At 37.4% G+C, this 26502-nt stretch overlaps 1 protein-coding gene across 8 annotated transcripts in view; it reads right to left on the bottom strand.

Moving 5' to 3' along the window:
- The window catches only part of EMSY (EMSY transcriptional repressor, BRCA2 interacting), an 80055-nt gene that overhangs the window by 40293 nt on the left and 13260 nt on the right, over positions 1-26502 (bottom strand). For 4 of the 8 annotated variants that reach the window (XM_079786944.1, XM_079786951.1, XM_079786949.1 and 1 more), the window contains 6 exons: positions 24661-24836; positions 22379-22531; positions 18766-19025; positions 10099-10375; positions 7135-7389; positions 703-852 (listed from right to left, as the gene is read on the bottom strand). In XM_079786944.1, coding sequence (XP_079643070.1) covers positions 703-852; positions 7135-7389; positions 10099-10375; positions 18766-19025; positions 22379-22531; positions 24661-24836 — 1271 coding nt within the window. The remainder of the gene's footprint in view (positions 1-702; positions 853-7134; positions 7390-10098; positions 10376-18765; positions 19026-22378; positions 22532-24660; positions 24837-26502) is intronic. The other 4 variants (XM_079786945.1, XM_079786947.1, XM_079786948.1 and 1 more) reach the window with 2 other exon arrangements.

Genomic DNA, 26502 nt, shown 5'->3' with positions numbered 1-26502 from the left:
TGATTGCCCCTAACTGCCCTCCCCTGAAGGCCTGGTCCCCCTCAACTGCCCTCCCCTGCAGGCCTGGTCCCCCCAACTGCTCTCCCCTGCAGGCCTGGGTCCCCTGCTAACTGCCCTTCCCTGCAGGCCCAGTCGCCCCCCAACTTCCCTCCACTGCCAGCCTGGTCACCCTTAACTGCCCTCCCCTGGAGGCTTGATAGCCCCCAACTGCCCTCCCTTGCAGGCCTGGTCCCTCCCAACTGCCCTCTCCTGCAGGCCTGATCCCTCCCAACTGCCCTCCCCTGCTGGCCATCTTGTGGCGGCCATCTTGTGTCCACATGGGGGCAGCCATCTTGTGTGTTGGAGTGATGGTCAATTTGCATATTACTCTTTTATTAGATAGGACATATAATAAAACAGACATGGTCCCTTATTTCCCTTATCCTTATGGGAGCTTATGGTCTAAAAAGGTGAAAAATATTAAATAAATCAACAAACAGTAGCTAAGTAAATAGAAATTGTAGTACGCACTATGAAGGAAAAGTATAGATGACCATACCACAAAAAGAGAAAGAACTTTTTTTAGTTGGAGGGAAGTGGGAAGTCAAGAAAGGCCTCTTTGAAGAATTGTCTCAATAATATCTGTAACCCCAGTGTCAAACACAGAGAAATTACTCAATGTCTATATACTGAATAAATAAACTAATGCTCAAGAAAACTTACCAGTAGGAGTGGTTACCAGCTTAGTTGTCATTATTGCACCATTACTACTAACCACCATAATAGGGGAATTGCTACTGGTAGGCAGAGTTGCTGTCACTGGTTTGGGTAAGATTTTACTTGGTTGAACTTGTTGTGTGATGATTTTAACACCTTTGAAAGAAGAAAGATAAATATCAGTACAAATTATTTTTAAAAATACATGTGCCTTATACCAAGCCAAGAGGGCAGTAGTTATAAACATTTACTCCATTTACTCCGTCTTGACTAAAGAGAAGCTTTAAAGTTCATGTGGATAAAAACTCTTCACCAACTTCTGTTTCTCAAATTCCTAATTTCTTATTCAAGAATACAATTAAAACATTATAGAAACTATTGAATTCTTAAAGAAAAACAATTGTTTTCTTTATCTATGATATATAAGAGCTTTCAAACCAAACAGCCATTGGCCTGAACTTTTATAGACAAATAAACAATGTTTCATGCAGATGGGTATGAAAGATTAGGATAAGAAGTCAAAAACAAATGTTAATGTAGCTTTTATATATTCCCAACTGCACCAAGTAGTTTTCTAACCTCTTAAATTATAAAGGCTGTTGCCCTGACAGGTTTGGCTCAGTGGATAGAGCCTCAGCCTGAGGGGTCCTGGGTTCGATTCCAGTCAAGGGCATGTGCCTTGGTTGCGGACACATCCCCAGTAGAGGGTGTGCAGGAGGCAGCTGATCGGTGTTTCTCTCTCATCAATGTTTCTAACTCTCTCTCCCTCTCCCTTCCTCTCTGTAAAAATTCAATAAAATATATTTTTTTTAAAAATTATAAAGGCTGTTGTAAACTATAAAGGAGCAAGAACATTTTCTTTTTGAACCTTTATTTTTAAATTGACATCTTTTTAAAAGTATTTTTAATAGTACACTTTGTCAAATACATAATAAAGGATACTTTATTATTATACCTATAAAAATATGCATTTGGACAAGAAGTTAAAGGCAATATGCAAAAATTAAATAAAAATATTAGGGTGGTGAGGTTATGATTCTTTTTTACATTTTTCAAAAATTTTACTTAAATAATATAATTGTTACATTGCCTTTCCAAATGTAAAATGTAAAATTTCATGCTAACTACAACTTTAAATAACAATTGTTAACCGAGGAAGAAAAATTTTGGTTACATTTTTTCCTCCATAACTTCACTGAAATAATTCTGGAGTTGAATGTATTGCACCAGGACTTTAATTTCATGGGATTGAATGTATTGCCGTAGACAACTAAAAATTGTATTACTTTTTTGGATGGTGATTAGATTGAGACATTAGAAAAACAATAAATCTACTTATTTAATAGCCTTAAATAATTTTAAACTTCTTATAGCCAACAAAGAAGTTAAAATTATGACATCTAAGAATAATTAGGCAAATTACTTAATCTCTCTGACTCAGTTTGCTCATTTGAAATAAATATACTACTACTATATACCTTCTAGGGCTATTGTAAAGATTAAATAAATCAAAATTGTAAAGTGCCTAGTACATAACAAGAATTCAATAAATAAAGTATTATTATCATCAGAGAAGTAAAGAAATCTTAATTATAATAAATCATAAACAGTGAAGTTGGAGGGGAAAATTATTTTTAGTATTATCTCATTGGTGAATTACAATAACAATGCTTAAGGCACATAAAAAGAAGTTCCCAAAGAAATAAACACAGAGGAAAATTTAAAAGGATCATAAGAGACTACTTTGCTCAGTCCTACAGATAAATTGAAAATTTGGATGAAATAAATAATTTTCTAGAAAAATATTATTTATCAAAATTGACCTCAGAAAAGAGATGTCTAAATAGACAAATTTCCTTAAAATAAATATTTAAGAGATCATCCTCCATCACCAAAAAATAGAAGGCCCAGAGCTGCACAGGATAATTCCACAGTCCTTTAAAAAGAAGGTAATTACAATGTCACAGATATGTAAAGTATAGTATAGGGAATATAGTCAGTAACTTTGTAATAACTATATATATGGTGCCAGATAGGTACTGGAAATATTGAGGGGAACACTTCATAAAGTATATGATTATCTAACCACTAAGCTGTACACCCAAAACTAATCTATACTAATAAAAGGGTAATATACTAATTAGACCGAGAAACCTTCAGGACATCCTTCCGGACAAAGCCATGGTGGCGGGGCAGAGGCAGAGGCAGTTAGGGGCAATCAGGCCAGGAGGGGAGGGCATTTGGGGGTGATCAGGCCGGCGGGGGGGGCAGTTGGGGGCGAGCAGGCCGGCACGGGGGGGCAGTTGGGGGCGATCAGGCTGGCAGGGGGGCAGTTGGGGGCAAGCAGGCCGGCAGGGGAGGGCAGTTGGGGGCGATCAGGCCGGCAGGTGGGGCAGTTGGGGCAATCAGGCCAGCAGGGAGGGCAGTTAGGGGTGACCGGGCCAGCAGAGGAGGGCAGTTGGAGGAGACCAGGTCAGCAGGGGAGGGCAGTTGGGGGGGACCAGGTCTGCAGGGGAGGTCAGTTGGGGGAAGACCAGGCCTGCAGGGGAGGACAGTTGGGGGGGGGGGGGGAAGGCCTGCAGGGGAGGGCAGTTGGGGGCAACCAGGCCTGAAGGGAAGGACAGTTAGGGGCAACCAGACTGGCAGGGGAGGGCAGTTAGGGGCAATCGGGCCAGCCGGGGAGCAGTTAGGCATCGATCAGGCTGGCAAGGGAGTGGTTAGGGAAGTGATGGGCAACCTTTTGAGCTTGGTGTGTCAAACTTCACCAAAAAACTGAGCATAACTCGGGTAGTGTGTCACTTTGAGGAAAAAAACATTATTTCGCAAATGTTTCATCCTCAGGAGCAGCAAATGTTTCATCCTCGGCATGCAGCCGCCTCAGCGGCCGCGTGTCATCAGAAATGGCTATGCGTGTCAATGCTGACACGCGTGTCATAGGTTCGCCATCACTGGGTTAGGGGATGATCAGGCTGGCAGGCAGAAGCGGTTAGGGGCAATCAGGCAGAGGCAGGCGAGCAGTTGGGAGCCAGCAGTCCTGGATTGTGAGAGGGATGTCCCACTGGGATTGGGCCTAATGGGCGGTCGGACATCCCTCAAGGGGTCCCAGATTGGAGAGGGTGCAGGCTGGGCTGAGGGACAACCCCCCCCCCCCCCCCGTACACGAATTTCGTGCACCGGGCCTCTAGTACCTAGTATAATATATATGAACCTTGATAATATTAAGTGAAAAAAGCCAGTCACAAAAAAACCACACATTATATTATTACATCCATATGAAAATCCAGAAGAGTCTGCATGGTCTATAACATGTATAAAACTCTAACACCTGTATCAACTGCATATGCACAAGCAAGAGGGGATGACAGGATGTCTTCCTTTGGTGGCTTTGTTACATTATCTGATATACTAGTATATGATGTCCCTACTAACAAAATTTTCTCCAGAGAGATATCTGATGGTATTGTTGCCCTAGGACAGTGGTCGGCAAACTCACTAGTCAACGGAGCCAAATATCAACAGTACAACGATTGAAATTTCTTTTGAGAGCCAAATTTTTTAAGCTTAAACTTCTTCTAACGCCACTTCTTCAAAATAGACTCGCCCAGGGCATGGTATTTTGTGGAAGAGTCACATTCAAGGGGCCAAAGAGCCGCATGTGGCTCGCAAGCCGCAGTTTGCTGACCACAGCCCTAGGATATGAAGAGACTTTAAAAATACTTTCTAAAGAGAAAAGTGGGAACTACTATGTTCTTCAGATGATCAGTCTTACAATCCAGATGAAAATGAAGTTCAAATTCTCTTTGGTCTTTGTTAAACCAGAGAAATAATGGTGTCATTATTTAGCAATGATTTTACCAAGATTAAAGATTTGCCAGAATGTGTGCTCACAGACCTCTTCATGGCCACCATTGCTGTGAAATATACACTCAGTCTAACTCCAAGTATCAGGTTACTGGCATTGAAGGGCAGGACAGCAGTCTCGGACACACTGCACATGCCTTGAAGGAGATAAGGCGAATGAATGCTCTCAATGAAGTTTAACACCAGAGTGAAGAGAGGAGAAATCTCCAATGCCATCAATCAATATGGTACTGGAACCATCAGCAAGGATGAAGACTGAGTAACATGGAAAGCACTGTGAGGAAGTCCCTGAATTATTAACCAAGGCAGAGAAGAAGGAATGATTTGACAAACTTGGTGAAGTTTCTGTCAGCTCTGAGCCTTCCTGCCTTTCAGGGAGTGGTGTGGCATATATTACTACTCCCACTGGTTCTGCCACTGACAAGGTTGTGATTGAGGCCTGTGATGAACTGGGAATAATCCTCGCTCACGAGTTGTCTCTTTCATCACCGATTTCATCACACATTACTTTAAGGTTTGCTTATATGTGGGTGAAAAATAATGTGGGAAATTTTGAAAATACTTAAAACATTAAATCTGCATAATTTTTTAAAAATACTTTAAAAAAGAAATGTGGTATATAGACACCATGAAATATTATTCAGCCATGAGAAAGAAGGAAATCCTGCCATTTACAACATGAATGGCATTATGTTAAGTGAAATAAGTCAGAGAAACATAAACACTGTATTATCTCACTTATATATAGAATCTAAAACAAAACAAAACTAACAGAGCTCACAGATACAAGAGAACAAGCAAGAGGTGAGAGGTTGGCTAAAATGGGTGAAGGTGGTAAAAGGCACAAACTTCCAGTTATAACATAAACTAGAGGCCCAGTGCATGACATTTATGCACTGGGGTGGGGGCGGGGGTGTCGGTCCATCAGCCTGGCCTGCGCCCTCTCGCGGTCTGGGACCCCTCGGGGGATGTCTACCTGCCGGCTTAGGCCTGCTCAACACCCCCAAGGGGTCCTTAGCACTGCCTCGGAGGCGGGAGAGGCTCCTGCCACCGCTGCTACACTGGCCAGCCTTGAGCCCAGCTTCTGGCTGAGCAGCGCTCCCCCTGTGGGAGCACAGTGACCACCATGGGGCAGCTCCTACGTTGAGCGTCTGCCCCCTAGTGGTCAGTGCACGTCACAACAAACAGTCGTTCAGCTGTTTGGTCAATTTGCATATTAGCCTTTTATTATATAGGATAAGTCCTGGGGATGTAATGTGCAGCATTGTGACTATAGCAAACAATACTGTATCGTATATTTGAAAGTTGCTAAGAAAGTAGATATTAAAAGTTATCATCATAAGAAAATAAGTTTGTAACTATGTGTGTGATAGATGTTAACTAACCACTTTAAAATATTCAGGGATAGGGAAAAGGAGGTCTACAGTAGTTCAAATGGAAAATAATACAAGAATAAACTGAGTTTTGCATACTCACAATTGTAAATCTACTTTTGCCTACCCTAATATACATATAACAAATCATTATGTTGTACACCTAAAACTAATACAATGTTATACAGCAGTTATCTCAAAACAATAAATGTTCCTATCAAAAAAAAACAAAATAAAATAGAAAATGTCAGTATCCTCCAAATTACTGTTCTATCACCAAATAAAGTCCAGATTCATTAGAGAAAAAACATCTATTTTCTTTCCTTTTAAAGGTATTAAGTATGTTAAGAGGCTTTTTTAATTTTCCTGTGACTCAGCCTCCATCCTACCTGCCTTTCTATTCAATACTTTTATGATTTGACAATTTATAGTAATTGACTCCTACCTCTGAGTTCCCATTGTGCTGGAGAAGCTTTCAATAAACTGCTAAATTGTTATTCCACAAACCACAAACTTCTTCATTGTACATGATCCTATATAATAAAAGGCTAATATGCAAATTGTCTTCCCAGGAGTTCAACCAGGGGGCGAGGTTGGCCGGCCAACCATCCACAGCCTCGCCCCCCTTATCCCAATTGGGAGCAGGGCCGGATGGCCATCCGCCTGCGGCCCCTCCCCACAACCGGCCCAGCCTGATCGGCCCTGATTGGGGTGGGCCAGCCAGACCTCACCCGAGCACAAATTCGTGCACCAGGCCTCTAGTAGTCTATAATCTTAGCACCTCTTCTGTGCTTGAAAATTTTATGTCATATTATTCATAAATATGAACTTCCCTCTAACACACAATTCACCAGACTAATTTTTCAAGTGTTCACTTCCCATGACCCCAACAGGTTCCAGAGTATAATTCTAAAATCTGGGTTTATTTCCTCAGCATTCTTTATCTCTCTTGAGAGTTCATTGAAAAAATAACAACAAAAAACCTCTTCCTGCTGTGCAAACTGCTTTTTATTCCTTTTCTATTCCCAAGCTCCAGTTCTTTCTGTATAGGTATTTCCAACAAGAGAGTCTCAAAATACATTTTGGAATTTAAAAATCTGGTAATTGAGGAAACTATATATAGAAGTAAATCCATATATATTAGTGGTATTCTGAGAGCTGGTGATTAGAGAAGGATTATATCTTGTAAACATTTCCCATTTACCTGACTCCTGTTTGATTTGAATTGTAGGCTTAATACCAGGTGGCAAAGGAGACTGCTGAGGCTGCTGCTGATGAGATACTGAAGAAGGCTGAGCCACCTGTTGCTGTGTCTGTTGCTGCACTTGATGTAACTGTTGCTTAGGAGACTGTTGATGCTGTTTAGGAAACTGTGCAAGAATCTGAGTTGGGGTACCCACTAAGCTTTTGGGGGAAGGAAGTCTGGTTGATGCCATTTTGATTGCTGATGTAGATACACCTGTAGAAGAGTGAGGAAAAAGAAAATTCAATAGTAAAGCATAATTAAGGTTACTTCTGGTTATTGTAGTAGATAACACAAACTAGGTAAATCAATAAAAGCAATAATTTATTAAGCACCCATTGTATGTCAGATATAATGTGTGATATTTTACATATTAGATATCTAATCCCCAAAAGCTGCAAGGGAGGAGGCATCATTGCTCTCACTCTCAAAAAACACACAATGATTTCCCTTGGTGACGAGTTAACACAAAAGAAACAAAAATATCAAGCAGAATATTCTCAAACTTGTTTCTCAACAGATTTTCCATTAGAAAATATAAGTTCTTAATGTAATATAAAAGCAAAGTAAACTAAGTTTTAAATCTTATTTCTAATACATTTCTTTTTAGGTTCTAGTGAGCCAATTTAAACATGGCATGAAATAAAATAACTGCCCTGGCTGGTGTGGTTCTGTTAGTTGGGTGTCATTCCATGCACCAAAAGGTTGCTGGTTTGATTCCCAGTCAGGGCACATGCCCAGGTTGTGGGCTCAATCCGCCGTAATCTCCACCCCACTCCCACCAGTACGGGGTATGCAGGAGGCAGCCAATTGATGTTCCGCTCTCACATCCATGTTTCTCTTTCTCTCTCCCTCTTCCTGCTTCTCTCTAAAAAAAAACAAACAGTAAAAATATTTTTAAATAAAATAATTCACAATGAAACATTTATCTTTTGAATTATTTAGCAGGACAAAGTAGCTTTTCTTTATAATAATCTATAAATTAAAGTCATTTCTTAAGAACTCTAACTGGGTCATTAAATAATCATTTGTCCCCCAGATACTCACACAGGGGCTACAGAAGCTCTGTAGTCAGAATCACAACTACAGTCTGTATATTATCATCCCATTAAATTTTACCTTTTTAAAAAGAAGATGCCTTAATTTCTTAGAATAATATAAAAATTAAATATCTCAAACAGAAACTCAAATCATCATACAGTTTTCTTCAATATCTACATTCAGATACTTTTATATCCCTCATGTTCTACTGAATTCCAGTGAATTCATGAGAAATCTCTGAGACGTCTTGTCCAGCTCCCCTGTAACTAACTACTTAAGGCTCACAGAGAGATACAGGATGCAAGAAGAAAAGAAGAAAATAGGGAAGTCCTAAGTTCCCAAGAACTTCAGAGGGTAGCTGGAGAAAATTAAGAATGAAAACAGAAGCATGGAATATTCATTTTGTCTAAAGGTATTTCGTTAGTAACCAAGAAGAATACCCCTCTTATCTCAAATAAAAACTTGGAAGAACAGTAACCTTTCTGATATAGTAAAACTTTAGCAAACTGTAATGAGGACTAGAAGGGAAAAAAACTGTCAATGGATAAGAGTTTTGATATAGGGTCAGGTGAGCAGACAAGTGGCCTTTGCTTCTCTCACCTTCAAATTTTGAAATGATGAATTTAGATCATGTTTACAACCAGCATTTTAAATACTTTTTATATAAAATTATTTCTATTTTTAATAATGCTATATTATAGTTTACTACTGCACAAATAGAAAAGTTGGAACGACTTTTTTAAAAATCAGTTAAGGTAACAAATAAAAGAAAATTTCAAGCCTGCTATTTCTTGTTATTGATTGAGACATTAATTGAGTATTAGAGCCAGAAAAATAATAACAGATGCTCTCACATTCTATTAGGGCTATAGAGAAGGAATACTGACCACACTACATCTATGTAACCTCTTCCTTTCTAACAGAGTTATATAGAACACACTAAACATGATTAAAGCAATTATGAAAAACACTATTTTTCTACTCAACTGCTTGCATTTGCTACTAGTTCATAAACTATATTTCCCAGTCTCAGTCTATCTTGAGCTATACATTATTCAAGTAAAATCCAATAAAAAAGAATATTAAGTTCTGTCCTATGTTGCTTCTATGCTCCTTTTTCATAGATTACACCATGGGTATGAATTCTATATAATAAATACTTCTCTGATCCCCATCTTAAGACTTACCAACCCCACAAAATAAAAATTTCTTAACAGTGTGCTATTCACCTTTCCTCTGGGAGGAATATAAAAATATAGAAGATATCTAAACTGATTTAAGCTAACAGAAAATTGATGTTTCCACATTTCCTTTCCTCTGCTATAAAGAAGCAATTGTCCTTCAGGTCAGCCTCAGTTCCTCTCAATATCTCCCATTACCACCCACACAGAAAAATTTAGGATATTGAAAAAAGGCAAATGGCATGTCCTTGAAATCATACTCTTCCCCCTACTTTTTATCATTGGGTAACTTATTTTGAAGAGGTTACATACTTGATATCTCTGAGTACATAATTACAAACTGAGTGCCTATAAAGAACCTATAGTAAAGTAATTTCAAGTTCCTCATTTGAAAATTCCACTATATTAAAGATATTTGTATACGCCTTTGAAATTTGTTGTGACAAGATTTAACCTACAGTTGGGGAATGTTAATTACCTTGGTGATTAGATACTATGCATGTGAATTTTAAAAATCTTGAAGTATATTAATATAAGAAAACTGAGTAATCTACTATCTTGACATTCTCAGACTGGGAGAGGGAAAGTGGTAATCTGTGATGAAACAGGAGAGACCTTCAGACCCAAAGCAGAAAAATAAAGAGTTCTCTTCAAAATTCCCATATAACACAGGAATAGAATTACATGTTGAATTACCACTCACCTTGTGCTACTGTTGACATGACCACAGATGGTGTGGAAGATACCACAGCTGTTACTGCAACTGTATTAGGGATGGGTGAAGGTGTAGAACTGCTGCTGCCACTGCTGCTACTACTGACCAGAGAGGACTGTGAAGCAGTTATAACCACCGGTGGCTTCTGGGTTGTGGAAGCAATTACTGATGTTGGTACAAGCTTAGTGACTGCTGCATAGTTATGGGATTTGGAGAGAATATTGGGCACGAAGGTTGAACTTGGTGATGTGGTCACTATAATAACCTAAGAAACGAAAAATAAGTTATTTTCATATACCTGCTATACTACTAAATGTATTTAGACTTGCCGATATATATAACTCAAAAATAGCTTATGAAACACAAAGTATGAAGAAACAATTTAACAGAGATAAATACACAACTAAAAATATTTAAACGAAAAATGTTTACCAACCAAATATTTTTAAAGACAACATGCAATGCTGTTCAAGACACAGTAAAGTAAGAATGTTAACATAATGTTTAGGAAATATATATTGGCACAATCTTTCTAGAAAGTAATTTGAATAGTCATTCATTTGTAAATATTTGTTGAGCATCTACTATGTGCCAGGCATGATTCTAGATGCTAGGGATAGTGGGATAAACAAAACAAAGTTTGTACTTCATGGAACTACATTCTAGTGGGGAGAGAATAATAATAAACAAAGAAAAAATTCATGTCACGTTGGAAGAGACAATAAAGCAAGATAGGACATAAAAGATAATGGAGTGCTTTATGACTTTTTATCTAATATTTAATGATGACCTCTATGATAAGGTGACATTTGAACAGAAACTAGAAGTAAGCAACGAAGGGGTAAGAAGCATGTTGCTACTTAGAGGAAGAGTATCTAATGGCATAGGGAGCAGTAAACACAGGGGCCCTGAGGCAGAAGCAAACTTGGTATGTTCAAGAAACTTCAAGGACCTAATAAATAGGATTGGAATTTATAAGGTAGAGCATAGTAGGAGACAGATTCAGAGAAGTAATGGAGGACTAGATGATATAAGATCATGTTGACAGTAAATACCCTTGATCTGATATGATGAAAATGGCACTTTGTATCTGTGGCCTTCCTTCTAAAAATCCATAAACCTTGACTAATCATGAGGAAACATTAGACAAATTGCAATAGTGGGACATCCTACAAAGCACTTGACTACTACTCCTCAAAACTGTCAAGGTCATTAGACATAAGGAAAGTCTGAGAAACTTTCACAGCCAAGAGGAGCCTAAGACGACACACAATAAGGTATCCTGAAACAGAAAATGACAATAGGTTAAAAACTCCAAAAAAAATGTGAATAAACCATGGACTTTAGTTAATATCAGTGCATTGATATTGGTTCATTAATTTTAACAAATGTACCATACTAATATAAAATGTTAAAAATAATGGAAACTTAGTGCAAGGTATATGAGAACTCTCTGTACTATTTTCTCAAGTTTTCTCTAAATCTAAAACTATTTAAAAATTAAACTACTTTTTATTTTTATCTTACTTTTAATCCTCACCCGAGGTTATGTTCTATTGATTTTTAGAGAGAGAGGAAGAGGGGAGGCGGGGGAGAGAAAGAGAGGTGTGAAACATCGACCGGCTACCTCCTGTACATACTCTACAACCTAGGTATGTGCCCTGACCAGGAATCAAACCCACAATCATGTGGTATATGGGATGACGCTCCAACCAATTGAGCCACCTGGCCCGGGCAAAAAATAAAGTTGTGTGGTTTTTTTTTTTAAAGAAAACATTACTCTATCTGCTAGGTGAAAAGTATAGTAGAGCAGAGATAGTAGAAACATAGAAACAGGGAGAAAAATTAAGAGCCTCCTGCAATAAACAGAGATGATGATGACCAAAGTGTTCATGGTAGAAATAGTGAAAAGTGAACAGATTCTGAATATATTTAAAGGAGAAAACAACAGGAGTTGCTCATAGGTGGATACAGAGAACAGAGAAAAAAAAAGGGAGGGGGCAGGGGGCAAGAAAGAGACTTCAAGTGTAGCAGTATAGCTAAAAACTCTAAATGGCATAGGGACAAAGCATTTCAAAGAGAACAGGATAGAGCAAAGGTCCTAAGGTGGGAATTAGCTCAATGTAGTTATAAACAGAAAGCAAGCCACTGGAACAAAACCATATAGAGCAAGGAGAGGTGGAAAAATAAGCAGAGATCAGATCAAACTTGTAAGCCAGAGTAAAGAATTTAAATTGTATACTAAGTATAATGGGAAACCATGGGATGGTTTTACAACAAAACTTGATTTTTATTTTAAAAGATGACTCTAGCTGCTATGTGATAAGATGCAAGAGTGGAAGCAGTGAAGCTAGTAAAGAAGCTATTGCAGTAGACCAGACAATGATAGAGGCTGCTTGAACTGGGGTGTTAGTGGAAATAAAGAGAAGTGAGCAGTTTCAGATTATTTCGAGAGGTAAAGTAAATAGGACTTGATGTATGGAAATGGTCAGGTTAAAGGAAAAAAAATCAAGATTAGCTCCTAGCGCTAATATGCATTGGCTTATTTAAATCTCTCAACAATCCTATGACGCAGATACTATTATTATCCCTATTTTACAGTTGAGAACACAAAAATCATTTACAAATCTGTAGTATTACAGTTTTATCCTTGGTGTCATGGTGGTATAGTGATACCCAAAACAGAGCTGAATGTCTTTTTCCTCTTTTACCAACATTTCTTGTACCAAGGGCAGAAAAATTGTTTTGAAAAATCCAAAGAATTTAAGGAAGAGATTCGTTTTCATTTTTATATCAATCCTAAAGAAGGCCTGAAGTTAAATCAGTTAGTCAAAATTTACTGAGTATGTCTATACTCAATACCTACATCTCAAAGAAGCTTTGGCTAAATCTCTATTATATATATTTCAAGTGTTATAGAGAATTAGTACATGTCCATTACTTTAAGGACTCAAGAGACAAATACACATCATGACCAGCATACTTCTATATAGACTTGATCAGCAAATACCTACATAGTTATTACAAAAACAACCATCAGCCGTTATGTAAACTGAGAAGAAGTAGACTAATATGGTAAAAAGACCAGAAACTTAAGAGTCAAAAGAACCTGAGCTTACCCCTGCACTGCCACTGACAAATAGTGACCCCTGGACACGTTTCAAATCTCTGTGCTCCAACTTTTATCTATAAAATAGGGATAATAATACCTACCTTGCAAATTATTACAAGGATTAAATGAGATAATGATGTGAAGCATCTAACATAGTGCTAGGCACATAGCAGATGGTCAATATTTGGCAGTCAACAAATGGTACTTTTTAGTAGCTTATTATTACTACTTAATAAGTGTTAATAGGATATCAGCAAAGGTGTTATAAACCAAATCAATCTGGAAATAAAATGTACTTAATTTTGTTACATTAAAAAATTTTAGATAGCTTTTTCCAAAATTCTGATACCCCTGTATATTCAAAGAATTCACATAGCTACTAACACAGCCAAACCAATTAGCGTAGTAATGGCAATTAGGTTTCACATTTGCCAATTCTGAACTAATAGTAGTAAGCTTTCTCAAGCACAGTGTTTATATAAGGACTCTGTGGCACAGATGAGGATTTGCCAAGGTTTGGCAAGAAAGTATGACACAGTTAATTTGCAATGTCAGTCATGGGCAAGGGAAGGAGAAGCATTCACACTTGTGTCAAATATTTGCAATTTCAGAATTGGAATATGAATGTAGGCTTCTAACATTAAGACAACATAATTTCAGCAAAATAAATCTGGAGTCTTTAAGAGCATGTTTTAGGTTATAGATACAAAGATAAAACATATTTGAAATTTCAGTCTTCAGGTTGATTTTTTTATCTGAAAAGGGATTATTCAAAATTAGAGATCCACCTTGAAGAAAATTTACTTGTACTTTAAAGTTACTTATTACAACAGGGAAAATAAAGGGATTTTGAAACCAAGTGAACCAAACAGTGTTTATTCAGGCCATAATTCAAATTACTGACCTTCTAGCACTCACAAAAACTCCTTAAGAGTGCTGGGACTTGCACCCTAAGGATAAAATGAAAAATATAAATCAAGCACATGAAAGCATAAAGCTATATTCTGTTGCTTTGTTTATATTAAGTGCTATACAATGTTATACTTAAAATGATGGCACCACATTAACATAGGTGGAAGTTTGTCTATCCTGAAAATATATGACCTATTAGAATTTGAATCAAGTCCACAAAATCATAAATAATTATATTTAATGTAAAAGTCACTTTACCTAAAATAATTCCTAAGTTGACTTACATAGGATTTGTGAGAAATCCAAGGTGAATACAATAATGTCAACAGCCTTACAAAGTTTTCAAAAAAAATCCATCTACCCAGCAAAATGAAAACAAAAAAACCAACAATATCTATTAGTCCTACCCATACTCAGCTTGTCCAAGAAATAATAAAACTAATGGTACTGAGTGTACATGAAGTAAGAGTAGTTTTGCATCTGGAACACAGTAAATAATAAATATTTGAGGAATCAATGAATCTTATTTTTAACATAATTTGTTTTAAATGTTTATTTTTTAAACACAGTAGAACAAATCTAAAGTTCTGAGCCTGAAATCTCATGGTATGACTCATATATGACTTTGGAGATAAATATGCCCTCTTATAAACATCACAACTGTAATGACCTCAACTATCCATTTTCATAAGTCAGAAAGAAAAAAAATAAAGTCACTAAATTTAAAAAAAAAGTTCACCAACTTTACTTACAAGCAAACCTCCATCTATTACAAGTATAGTTATATAGGTCTACCAAAGAAGATTGAAAGGTTAATAATGTTAGGTGACATTTACTGAAAATTCAACATATGCACTATGTAAAGCACTTTCCATGAATCATCTCATTTAATTATCATGATAACTCTAGGAAGTAAGTACTGTCATTAACTTTGTTTTATAGCAATCTGAGGTTCAAGAATAGTGATAAAGCCAGTACTGGAACCAAATCTATTTAATCATTCATTCATTCATTCACTCATTCAACAAATATTAACACCTACTACATCCCAGACACTATTCTAACCACTGAAGAATACAGTGATGAGTAAGACAAAATCTCTACTCTTAGCAATTTCTACTCTAATAGGAAATAAACAAATATGTAATATGATGTCAACTAGTTATAAGCATAATAAATAAAAATAAAACATAAGGAAATAGAAAGGCATGGATAGGAGGTAGGTGCTCTTTTAGCTATAACTTTGCTACACTATTACTCAAATTTAGAAAGTAGGAGAGAAGGTAGGGGAGAGAAGGATTACTGATAAAATAAGATCTAGCAAAGAAGTCAGTAAAAAAGTTATAATACATTGCCACATACTATAGGGCTAGCCCAGAAAGCAATAATTATATTATAATAATATATAAAAAATGATATTCAAAAAGACTACCTTGGAGACATCAAATTACAAATGCAAAATTTATGTTCAGTGTAACTTTTAAGAAGTCATCAAAAATAGTCAATTTCTATATATTAAGGGGTAAGCTTCAATTAATTGATGAGTTCAGTTACTTGAAACAACTCACTCACAATGGTGCAAATAAAACACTGCTTTCCATAAAATAACTGCATTGGAAAGGAGCTAACATTTTTGAGTACACACATGATGTTGTACTTTAAAATACCCAATCTCGTTTAATCCTCACAATAATTTTTTAAGACTGGCATTATTCTCAACTCACAAATGGGTAAAGAGATTTAAAAAGACTAATTTATCTTAGATCAAACTGAAAGAACTGGGGTTCCATCCCAGGCCTCCTTACCTAGAAAAATCCTTGTTTGATTTTAACACTACACCATAATGCCTCATTCTAAGATGGAAAATAGAATTATAATTCCACAGATCAACTCATTATCACTTCTACTTTATTAAGAAAATGATATTTTTTATATATTATCTAATGGTATCCTTCTAGAAAACTCAAGGAGATTCTTTAAATGAAAATTATAATGTATCTGAAGATTGAAAGTGGGAAGATCACACATTGAACACAAAAATTTACCTCCACTCTCTCTCCCAAATTCCTCTAACAGTATGAACAGATTTTTTTTAAAGGAAAGAGCAACATAAACCTGGAAAGTCAAAATGGAAAGGAGACAATAGCTATAAAACTTTTGGAAACTGGAAAACAGACAAGCAATAATTGATCAAGCATTCCCAAGAAAGTGAAAACCTAAGACAGCAAACAGAACAAAAACAAGACAACTTGCATCAGAGAACCCCAGAAAGACTCAGCAACTGAGAGCACAAAATACTTCTGAAGTGGGGATAAAAGTAGAACTAGAGAGAAAAAAATTAGCTGAAAGTCTGTTTAAACAGCATTTAGATCCCCAGTTATCCTCCCCCATCCTAAAGAAAGACTAAATCCAAGGGAATTTGATGACACCAAGATTTACTGTTCTATGTAGGAAACTGGAAGATTCTCCTCTGAGGAAACTGAGTGGAGTGGGTGCTATGTTGAAAACAGAGAGATAAAGTTTATATACTTAATGATGGGGTTATCCAGCCCTCTCTCTCCATTTACTTTCAAAATAAGGGCAGAAAGATTTACTGCTCTAGGTAGGAAACTGGAAGATTCTCCTCTGAGGAAACTGACCAGTCCCTGAAAAAGCCCCAAATTAGAGTGACAGCTTAATGGAGGTAAAGGGATAGTCAACCAGCTATGTCAACCTACAAAGAAAGTCACCAGCCACTCTATACACAGAATTTTCTGTCAGCTTTTTAATGCCCACTTTCACATATAATAAATAGCCAGCATTTAAGAAAACTCTGATATGAGAGATCAAAACAAACAGATAAAAGGAACTTACAGGTAAAAGAGAAAACATCAAAAATTATCCTGAGCTATCATAAGAGAATATAGTGATTATATAAAAGAGCAGGATGCTGTATTTTTTTAAAAAAGGAACTTTCAGAGTATAAAAAGGAATTACCAGAAATTTAAAGTATGAGAGCAAAAATAAAAATTTCCATAAAGTAGTGAAGGATAAAGTTAAAGAATAAAGAAAAATAATACTTATAAAACATTAATTATGTGGTAGACTTTATTCTAACAGTTTTACATTTATCATCTCACTTATTTATACCCCCAAAATCCTATAAAATGGATATATTATTTTCCCTATTCTACAATAAGAAAACTTAGGTCTAGAGTTTAGTTTTCCCACAGTCACAGATATTAACCCTTTGCACTCGCTTGCTTTTTTCTCGATTCCTTTATTCTACTCGGGATTTAATTTTTTAAATACCCCAGATTTTACAAAGCACGGCAGTAGAATAAAAAACTGGAGTTTCTTTTCATACAAACTTATTTATTTGGATTTTTTTATATTTCAAATTATTGATACATTCAAAGAGTAATTTGCACTCGACATCCGAGTGCAAAAGGTTAAGTGGCAAATACAATACTGAAATTTGAATTCAGAAAGTCTAATTCCAAAATCCAAGCTTTTAACCATTATACTAAAGCAGAAAGAAAAAGCAAACAAATGGAAAATGTGAGTGAGAAAGGATAAGAACAACAAAAGAATCAATCCAGGCAGTTCAACGTCATGAATAATAGGTGATCCAAAAAGAGAACAGAAAAAAATCAAATAAATAAATGAAGGAGGCCACTCAGTACGCAACCCAATGGATTAAAAAAAGGACTCACACTAAAAAAGTTACCTTGAAATTTCAGAACTCTGAAAGTTACTGAGTTTTCAAAAAGAAGAAGAGGATCTGAAATTAGAACAGCATTGGCCTTCTCAAAAGTAATACTGGAAGCCAACGGCGAGTGGAGCAATAGCTTCAAAATTCTTAAGAAAAATGACTGCCACTCTAGAATACTTCCCCATCAAGAAAGTGGGAGGGTAGAATAAAGAAATTTTCAGTCCACCATGCAAGGTCTCAAAAATATAGTTTCCATCCACTTATATACCAAGAAGTTACTGCAGGATATGCTCTAGCAAATGAGTAAATAAACCATGAAAGAGGAATATCAGGATGCAGTGAACGAAGATCCCAGAAATGCAGGTGTGCAAGAAGCCTAGGATGCCATCAACATCCAGATTAGTGTGGGAAGTTAGAGGATTCTAGTAAGATGAAATTGACAGAATACCGATGATTCGAACATATGGAGAGAAGAGTTTAGGAATAAACTGATGATAGCAAACAAAATAAAAAGACAATTATTCATTTAATCATATGCTTCCTTCTTATATGAAACACCTAACTCTGACAACTCTATTACTCTAGCAAAGTAAAAACTGAGTGCCTAAAGGTAAAGTCATCTTATCTCAGGTAAAAATAATCTTTCATATTTAATTTTTTCCAAGTAGCATTACAATAATAAAATAGAATAAAAGTCTTAGAAGCATGGGATCTGCTAACTGTGGGTATTAGGCAAGTCATTTGGCATCTCTGAGCCTCATCTAGAAAAAGTGAAATACCTATCCCAAAGCTGTATGTGCAGAATTAAGGAAATGTGAATATTCCCAGCATAATGCCAAGCACATAGTAAGTACTCAGTGCATGTTTGTTAAATCTGAACTGTACTGAAAGAGACGGAAATAGCAATTGGCAAGCAGAGACTCCCAACACTATATACCTTCTGTGTTGTTGTGTTTGTCGTCTGTGTTGATGGTTTGGTGAAGGTTATTTTCACAGGAGACATGTGAGGTGGTAAGGAGTTGGCAATGCTCTGCATGATATTGCTCATCTTGGGACTTCCACTCACAGGCACAGTGATTGTCTTTGAGACGGGAACAACAGCTTTTGGAACTTCCTTTAGGACAACAGGGGAGGAACTAGAAGAGTTTGTTCGCCTGCGTTTTCTGGGTTTTTCATCTTCATCTGAACAGCTAACACCTGAAAGACAAGGACGATATTGCTATATTTATAGCAATTTAACATTGCATTTTATACCTCATTTTAATATCTTTGTATCATTAAATCATCCTTGACCTGTCTCTTTGTCATGCCCAATCAGTCAGTAGTAAGTCCCATCAATCCTCCTTCAGAGAAGTTGTCTCTGAATGCCTTCTTTCCTTTCTTTAACCCTATGTTAATGGCAAGACCCTCTTATCGCCTGCCTGTATTTTAGTAACAACCTCATAAAAGGTTTTCATGCTTTTAATTTCTACTTCTTTTCTACCCTCCAACCTACTACCAGTTATAAAATCTCATGGGAATGCCCTGCTTCAAATTCTTTAACAGTTTTTATCTTCCTACAAGATAAGGCACAAAATTAGTACTATATCAAAGTCCCATATTTTTACAAGAACACAATATCCTGTTCCACTCAACCCTGTGTACCTCTATAATCCTGGTACACTGAACTGCTCACCATTCCCCAAAGCCTTACCACATTCTATCCATCTGAAGTCTCTATATACTGTTGTTCTTTGGGGAATACTACCTCCCATCAACGACCACTTCACCATGGTGCAATCAGCAGCAGCAAGCCATCTCCTCAGTGAATCCATGTCGCCTCTGAGCTTATAAAGCACTTTGTATATTCTCTTATCACTTACTCCATGACAATGTGACTGTCATTCTGCATATCTCCCATAATTAAGGGGTACCAGAGGAAAATGACTAAGTCTTATTGGTTGTTTCCCTGGCATCATGCCTTGCACATATAAAGTTAAGTGAATGAATTATTCTATCCCAAACTAATGTTGCCTGTGTAACTTCTGAGAATAAAGCAATATACTTCCTGTTACTTCAAACTATATGTTATGTAAAATTGTTATTTTATGTTTAGGTTCACTTTCAAGGTTTTAAAAAACTATTAAAAAGTAGATCTCTAAAGTTATTTTAAAAGACCATCTTGAAAAACACACAAGGTGTCAAAACAAGCCAGAGGAAAATCATTTGGGCAAAAAATGAAATAGGATCCCAAGTCAAATTTATAGAAAATATTCCTTTATTAACTTTTGGTCGAGAATATGTTTGTATATTTTCAGAAAACAACTCCGAGACCATGTGGATTCCAGCAACAGAGAGGAATCGACAGGACTACTCCAGCCATGAAGACAGAAGAGAAGCAGTCCAGAGATGGAAGACACTGATGTGGCCTTCCCATACTAGCAGTTAGCAGCTGTGCATCACTGCAGGTTGCCCAGGACCAAACCAGAGAGAGTCGGACCTGCATTACTACCATTTGTCCACCATCCAGAACTGTAATGTCAGTGCTGACATGTGCACATAAGGAAATATTTGACATTGAAATTGGGTCTCAAAAGAACTGTTGGCCCAGAAAGAAACTCACTACAGACTGATTCATTTGCCTGTCACCATAACCATTATTGCTTGTCTCATTTTCGGTTCTTATAAGTGTACTAGAGGCCCGGTGCATGATATTCATGCACTGTGGCGGGGAGGGCTGTCTCTCAGCCTGGCCTATGCCCTCTCACAGTTCGGGACCTCTCGGGGGATGTCCGCCTAAGCCGGCAGTCAGACATCCCTCTCGCAGTCTGGGGCTTTTGCAGTCCAAGACCCTTTGCTCCTTACCACCCACCTGCAGCAGAGGCAGGAGAGGCTCCCGCCACCACTGCTGCGCTCACCAGCTGTGAGCCTGGCTTCTGGCTGAGCAGCGCTCCCCCTGTAGGAGCGCACTGACCACCAGGGGGCAGCTCCTGCATTGAGCATCTTCCCCCTGGTGGTCAGTGTGCATCATAGCGACCAGTCATTCTGGCTTTTATTATATAGGATTTCTAATAGCACATGATCTCACTCATCTAGGGGAAATAATGAACAACATAAACGGATGAACAAGAACAGACCCAGAAACAAGGAGGCATGGATCAGACTGTCAGGCCTCAGAGGAAGGGTAGGGGAGGGTGGGGGTAAAGGGGAGAGATCAACCAAAGGACTTGTGTGCAAGCATAAGAGCCTAACCAGCGGTTAAGAACAACAGGGGGGTGGGGACATGTGTGGGGAGGTGGGTGGAATGGGAATGTGGGATGAGGACAAATATGTGATACCTTAATCAATAAAGAAATTTAAAAAAAAAAGACCATCTTGGATAAATCCACAGAAATCAGACATAAATTTAATAGTCCCAAATTCTCAGTTTTTTATGTACTAAAGTCTCAACTGTTTTGTTTTTTTTTAAATCAAATGAGAAACATAAAACCTTCCAACACACATACAAAATCTCTACAGAGAAGATATTTTTTATAAGGATACAGCATGACTCATGGAACTTGTAATAAAATACAACTCCTTACATGTTTAATTTTTAGACTCTAATTTAAACAACATTGACAATGACCTAAAATCATTCCTGTCTAAAACAGCTAATTCCACCTCTAAAAGTTACAAAGAAATCAAGTTTATATTGACAAAAATTAAAATCAAATATTAATGATCTCTAGTTAACAGCAAAAGCAGAAAAATAGACATAGATATTAAAAACCAAAAAAGTGATCACCCTAGCTGGTTTGGCTCAGTGGTTAGAGAGTAGGCCCACGGACTGAAGGGTCCCAGGTTCCATAGGGCCCATGCCTCGGTTGCAGAGTTGATCCCCTGGCCCCAATCTGGGCATGTGCAGGAGGCAACCAATCGATGTGTCTCTCTCACATTGATCTCTCTCTCTCTCTCTCTCTCTCTCTCTCTCTCTCTCTCTCTCTCTCTCTTCTTCCCTTCTACTTTCCCTCCCTCCCTCCAAAAATCAATGGAGAAGAAAAAAACAAAAAAATGAACTGGACATTAAACTGCTTTACTGGGTAGAATCAAGAGGTTAAAAACTGCAAATAAACTTCAAAAAATTATAGTCAATTAGAAATATAAAAGAAGGACCGTCTAGAATGCTTCACTGAATCTAACAGATAATGTCTATAATTTTTTAAAGTACTACGAAGATTACAATTGTAGGAGTAACACTGAATGACTTACATAAGCACATTCCTTCATTTCTACTCCCATTTCTATTTCATGACAATCAAAACAAGTAAATACTTGAAGGGTAGCACTGTTCAAGGCATATTCCCCACAGAGAACAAAAGAAAAGTAATTTATCAACCCCAGAACTAATTAAAAAGCAATATATAGCTAGTCACATGTAAAGAAAAGAATTCTTTAGAACCTCCAAAATCTAACCACTGCTAATAGCCAGTGGATCAATGATTTAATCCAAGAAAGCAGATCTAATCAGAGCCTATGCTGCAGCATTTAGCCAAGAAGATCCTAATAACAACACTGAGAATATCACTTACTTTTGACATAAACAGTACTTCCACTTGGCAAGACAACTACATTGGAGGCAGGACTGGCAGGTCTTGGAGACTTAACCGTTGCTATGCTGCCACTTGGAACAGGGGTAGAGGTTGGGGTTGACGTGGTACTTGTGTAGGAATAGCAAACCACTACTGAAGGAACGATAAAAAAAGTCTGCTGTTAACTTTCACGAAAACTGTCCACTCATATAGAAAAATTAGATTTTACCGCAGGCTAATTTTAACGTTTTCATGCGATCAGAAGTTAGAGGGCAGTGCTAGGTATTAGGTTTACAAGTTAAAAGGTATTAATAACCTTCCTGAAAATCATCACGTAACTGGGTTTCCCCCAAGTATTTAACAGGTGACACTGCCAATAGAGAAAAGTGCAGTTACAAAGAAATTAAGTCTAAAACTATCTAAGAAAAATTAAAATCATTTTCCATTCATGGCAGGAGTTAAACAGTACTTGTATTCCCTTTAAATATTAATACCAGCACCAAAGATGGAGTGATGGATAATTTTTTCCTAACCATAGCAATTTCCAACTTGGCTACTAGGGGGAAACCAAGGCAAGGTTCCTTTATTATAAACCAACTCACTAGTCACTTGCCATCCAAGCAGTGCAACAATAACTCAACTAAAGTAATGACAATATATATTTCAATATCTTGAATAACAACAAGAAACAAAAATAATTCATAGGCACCATTTACTGAGTACCATGTACTACACTAAATCTTTGTCTTCTATTATTATTAACTAGAGGCCCGGTGCATGAAATTTGTGCACAGGAGGGGGGTGTCCCTTCAGCCCAGCCTGCACCCTCTCCAACTGAGGATCCCTCTCACAATCCTGGACCGCTGGCTTCTAATCGCTCACCTGCTTGCCTGCCTGGTCACCCTTTACTGCCCCCCCCCTGCCAGCCTGGTCACCCCTAACTTCCCCCCTCTGCCAGCCTGGTTGCCCCCAACTGCCCCCCCTGCTGGCCTAGTCGCCCCTTACTGCCCCCCTGCCAGCCTAATCACCCCCAACTGCCACCCCCCCAATGGCCTGGTCACCCCCAACTGTACCCCACCCCCCACCAGCCTGGTCACCCCTAAACTGCCCCCCCCACCAACCTGGTCACCCCTCAGTACCCCTCCCCCCACCGGCCTGGTTGCCCCACGCAGCCTGCTGTTCAGTCGTATGGTCATCCCTCACTAACCCCCCTGCCGGCCTGGTCGTAGGCAGCCATCTTGTGAGGGTGTGAGGGTCAATTTGCATATTAACTCTTTATTATATAGGATTGTTACAATACCAACCTACATTTTAAAGATGAGGAACCCAAGGTTGACAGAAGCTAAAAAACTTGCTGGAGATCACATAGCTAGGAAATGGCAAAACTAGTATTCAAACATAGATTTGACTATTGGAAATCCTATATCCTTTCCACTCTACCAGAGTTGTGGATAGAAAGGGTTAAGTGGGAAGAAAAGATTCCTCTCCTACAACAAACAAATCAGAAACTCAATGGAGGTCAAGTTTGCACACTGGTAACTCTTTCTGAATATAACTGTCTCAGCTTAAAGAGAACCTGGCATGCACAAAAAGGGTATCTCACTCTGCTCCACAGCCCACTGCTATTCCAAAAAGACAATTCCCCAAAGTCAGCTGACAACTACATTATTTTCAGGGTCATTTTCATGCAACACCAAAGTAAGCTACTAAAAGTCAATCCAATGTGCACTCTCAAATTTAATATTACTCTTGGCAACCTCAGGAGAATTCAAAGATTTTTAAAGTATGTGTCAACTACTAGATTAAGTAACAGTAAGAAAGCTTTCTTCATCTGCCAGGTAATCCCTAATGGATTTGGCACATTGAGTGGAATAGAGAAGCAGCATATACCACTGATTCCAGAAGACAAAAACAGAACTTTATATTGTAAAGTATAAGTTCAGCATCTTTCCCCAACAGCTAAGTGACTTCTATCATCTTACTTATTTTCTATGTCACCCATTAAAACCATTTATTCACTCCTAACAAAACACACAAATCTCAAAAATTCATTCCAAGAAGGCTTTTTGCAATTTTGTGATTAATATAATTTACACTTTGCATAAAAGGGGGAATTAATTCTGGCTGAGACTAAAAACTTAGCAGTTTCTAGTTTCAGAATAAAAATTGCTCACTGATTTGCAACCTTTAAACACTGAGATATAAACAGATAAAAAATAAGACAACTTTTCTTGAAGAATCTAAGAAAAGTCATCTGTATACACAAATATTTTTCTACTCACCTTCCTTGCTTCCTGTTTCTGCAGGCACTGGAAGAGATGCATTGTGCTGGATAGCTGCATTGGCAACAGCGTTAGCTGTTACAGTGAAGGCAGTTTGAGGAACCAGCCGGGGCATCAGTGGTACCAATCGCCGACCTTCAATGGACCATTCTGAAGAGCTATTAGGTCCAGACATACTGAACAAAAAAGAAAACGCTGCTACAAGAGTTCTCAATCACTGAAAGTGAATCAAATATGTTTGCTCAAACAAATATAACTTTTTACATTTAAAAAGTACCCTAGGTGAATAGGAGAGGCTTCATTTTAAGCAAGTTAGATAAAAATTATGAATAATTAGAATTCAAGAAATTTCATATATACTTAGCTTCTTACATATCTTATTCCATCATCTGATTATAATGAACATAATTGAAACTATAAAAAATTTTCCTATGCTTTCTAAATAAATATCGATATTATTTTCATTAGTTTAAATCCAGTGGTATGGATGAAATCTAGTTTTCTACTAACTTTTAGAACTTAATTTTATAATTAAACTAGAAAGGTAAAAAGTACTCAATTTTAAAAGTCAAATTTTCCTCAATAATTAAGGATGGAATTCAGTGAACCTTTGCAAAATTATCTAACTGCCTGCATGGCCAGAGGTTCTAAGGCTTTCAAAGATGGAAAACTGAGGCAGTAAACGAGGGAGACTTGAAGGGTAGAGGCGGCTGTATATGTCACTGCATATTTCACTGGCAATATTATTATTATATATTATTATCCTTATATTATTTTTAAAAAGACTAGACCTGAGGACACTGGGAGAAATCTGCCACTATTTCAATTTTATTTATTTATACCACTCTTCACTGTTAAGTATTTTGAGGCTGCTAAACTCTATCCTTAAGCAGACACTATTCTCAGTTTCTGTACTCTAAACTTCGTGAGCAAAAATTTGTTTGTTAGTCCTCACCTGAGGATATTTTTTCCATTGATTTTTAAAGAAAGTGTAAAGGAGCAGGAAATAAAAGAGAGGAACATCGATGTGAGAGAGACACATTGACTGGTTGCCTCCTGCAGGTGCCCCGACTGCAACCAAGGTACATGCCCTAGCCCAGAATTGAACCCGAGACCCTTCAGTCTGCGGGCCGATGTTCTAAACACTGAGCAAAACTGGCTAGGCTCTTGAGCAAATTCTACCCCAGGAATCCAAACAGAGGTTGAAATATGAAAAGATAGTTGCATCTCCTCTCTTTACTTGGCTCTGTAAAAGGTAAGTTGTGTCACTTCTCCTGATTAATGATTAGGGTTGAAGTTTAAAATTCACTTAGAGTCAATCAATCAATCTCTTCACTAAATCAGAAATATTTCTGTACCTTTTTCAAAACCAAAGATTCTACAACCCAACCTAGAGTTTAAGACTCTCTCTGTCCACTGATTCTTCATATTTAGAGTACAGAAAAGACCTTATTAGGGGACAGTGGAATAATGATGATGATGATGATGGTAATTATGATAGCTAACATCAATTAAGCACTTACACTATCTCTGCTATAGCACTATTCTAAACATTTTACATGTAATTAACTCATGTAATTCTTTCAAAAATCCTATGAAATTGGTAATACTATCTTCATTTTGTAGATAGGGAAACTGAGTTTAACTAACTTGCCTAAGGTCACACAGCTACTAAATGCCTCCTTCAACAAGCATTTATCATGCTATTGAAATTGTTCACATTACAAGTAGAGCATATAAAGATTTTCAAATGTGTTTTATGTCTAACTTTTGCTTTTGATTTATACTAATCAGGCACTGCTATCTAATTACTACCAACTTTCACTAAATAGAACAAATAAA

Source organism: Cnephaeus nilssonii (genome assembly GCF_951640355.1).
Source record: "Cnephaeus nilssonii genome assembly, chromosome: 13".
Taxonomy (NCBI): Eukaryota; Metazoa; Chordata; class Mammalia; order Chiroptera; family Vespertilionidae; genus Cnephaeus; species Cnephaeus nilssonii.
The sequence above is the reverse complement of the archived record's forward strand: the minus strand, read 5'-3'. Positions and strand labels throughout refer to the sequence as shown.